The 1,726-nt window shown below is 68.4% G+C and overlaps 1 protein-coding gene across 1 annotated transcript in view; it reads right to left on the minus strand.

Moving 5' to 3' along the window:
• Positions 1-196: 196 nt before the first annotated feature.
• Positions 197-1,726, minus strand: part of MNEG_6010 (Chitinase 1) — a gene marked incomplete at both ends in the record, with an annotated part of 7,845 nt that continues 6,315 nt past the window's right edge. The window contains 3 exons of the mRNA XM_014045515.1: positions 197-223; positions 311-568; positions 847-1,616. Coding sequence (XP_013900969.1) covers positions 197-223; positions 311-568; positions 847-1,616 — 1,055 coding nt within the window. The remainder of the gene's footprint in view (positions 224-310; positions 569-846; positions 1,617-1,726) is intronic.

Genomic DNA, 1,726 nt, shown 5'->3' on the forward strand with positions numbered 1-1,726 from the left:
GGGGGGGGGCATCCGACGCGGGGGGGGCGGCTGTGAGGGAGAGGCGTGCGTTTTGGGGGGCGGGCCTGGCAGATGCCGGGGTGAGCGCATAGTGAGCAGGGCGGACGAGACAAAGCCAGGCGTGTGTGAACATGAGCAGACGGCAAGAGAGCACATAAGGCATGCAGGCTCTAACAAGATGACAGGGATGAAGAAACTACAAACCAATAGTAGCTCTGCCGTGCTGTGCTTGTGCCCGCCTCCGCAGCCGATGCCAGATCGGCCCCCACCACAATCCCCTTTTTGCCCCAAACTCCCGCCTCGGCCCCACCTGCCCCGCGAAGAACACGCAGTCCCTGTTGGCCTCGGAGTACCCCTGCGGCCGCGCCGGCATCACCGACCACAATGAGGCCGACAGACCCCCGATGCCGCTTGCCACGTCCCAGTAGGGCACGTAGCTCATCCGCCGTGCGCCTGTCGCCACGTCCTTATCGAACGCGTAGACCCTGACCTTGGAGGGCGTCGAGGCGGAGTTGCTCATGCACTGGGTCGCGACGGAGAGGTACACGCCCCACGCGTCGTAGGTGATCTGCGAGGGGGCGAGGCGGGGTTGGGGGTTGGGCGGTTGGGGCCGGCGGGTGAGGAGTTGGGTGGGTGGGGCCGGCTGCGTTGCTGGGCGCGGAGCAAGGGCCGATTTGGATGCGGCTGGGCGGTCCGTCTGGGGCTGGGCAAAGGGCGGAGCCATACACGAATTTAATGACAATCGTGCAGAGGTGGTGGTGCCTGCAGCTCATAATTAGGCGCCGGCGTTTGCACTCAGGCACCCAGCCCTCCAGCGTCACCGGCTCGACAGCCCCACCCGCCCACCTGCAGCATGTCCGGCAGCGCGTACTGCCCGGCAGGGCACGCGTCCAGGGCGATGCCGAAGACCTGCCAATTGCCGTTCACGGGGTCGGCCTTGTCGCTGACAGCCAGGTAGACCGCCCCCGCCTTGTTGGGCGGGTAGAACAGCCGGCTGCCGGTGCCGAGGTCGTCGACGTACTGCAGGTTCGAGGCGCACGCCAGCAGGAACCGCTGCGAGACCTTGTCGTAGATCGCGCTCGGCCACGCCCAGTTTGCGAAGCTCGACGGGTCCGTGCCGGTCTTGTCGACCGCCCCAAACAGGCCCGACAGGGTGGTCGTCTTGACCGGGACGCCGGTGGAGTTGCCGGTGACCGGGTCGAGCGCGTAGAAGGCGGCGCGGTCGTTGACGGCGTTGAGCGCGTACGCGCTGCTGGCCGCGATCGCGGCGTCGATGGGGTAGACCTTCTCTTTTTGCAGGTTGAGCCCCTGGAAGCCCCTCCACTCCAGGCTGCCTTGGATGCGCCCGTGCGCGCCGTCCCACGCCGCCGCAGGAGTCATGACTCCGCCGGCCTTGAGGCCCCTCCGCTTGTTCGCGCGCGGCGGCGCGCCGTCCGCTGGCAAACCCGGCTGCGCGCCGTCGTGCGGCGGGCCGCCGCCCGGCCCGCCGGGGCCATCGCTCGCAACCTCGGACTGCGCGAGGCGCCGCCGGCGTCGCTTGATCTCGCGCACCCTCTTCTTGTACATGACGCCGTTGCGGCCCGCGGCCCACTCCCACTTTGCCTGCGGCCTGGCCTCTGTGGCGGCCGCGGCAGACATGGTGGAGGCGGCGGCCATCCTGACGGACGCAGTCGTGGACGGCGCGACAAACACACCAACTCCCTCTGTGATGAGTGTGTGTATGGGG

This window comes from Monoraphidium neglectum (genome assembly GCF_000611645.1).
Source record: "Monoraphidium neglectum strain SAG 48.87 unplaced genomic scaffold scaffold00942, whole genome shotgun sequence".
Lineage (NCBI taxonomy): Eukaryota > Viridiplantae > Chlorophyta > Chlorophyceae > Sphaeropleales > Selenastraceae > Monoraphidium > Monoraphidium neglectum.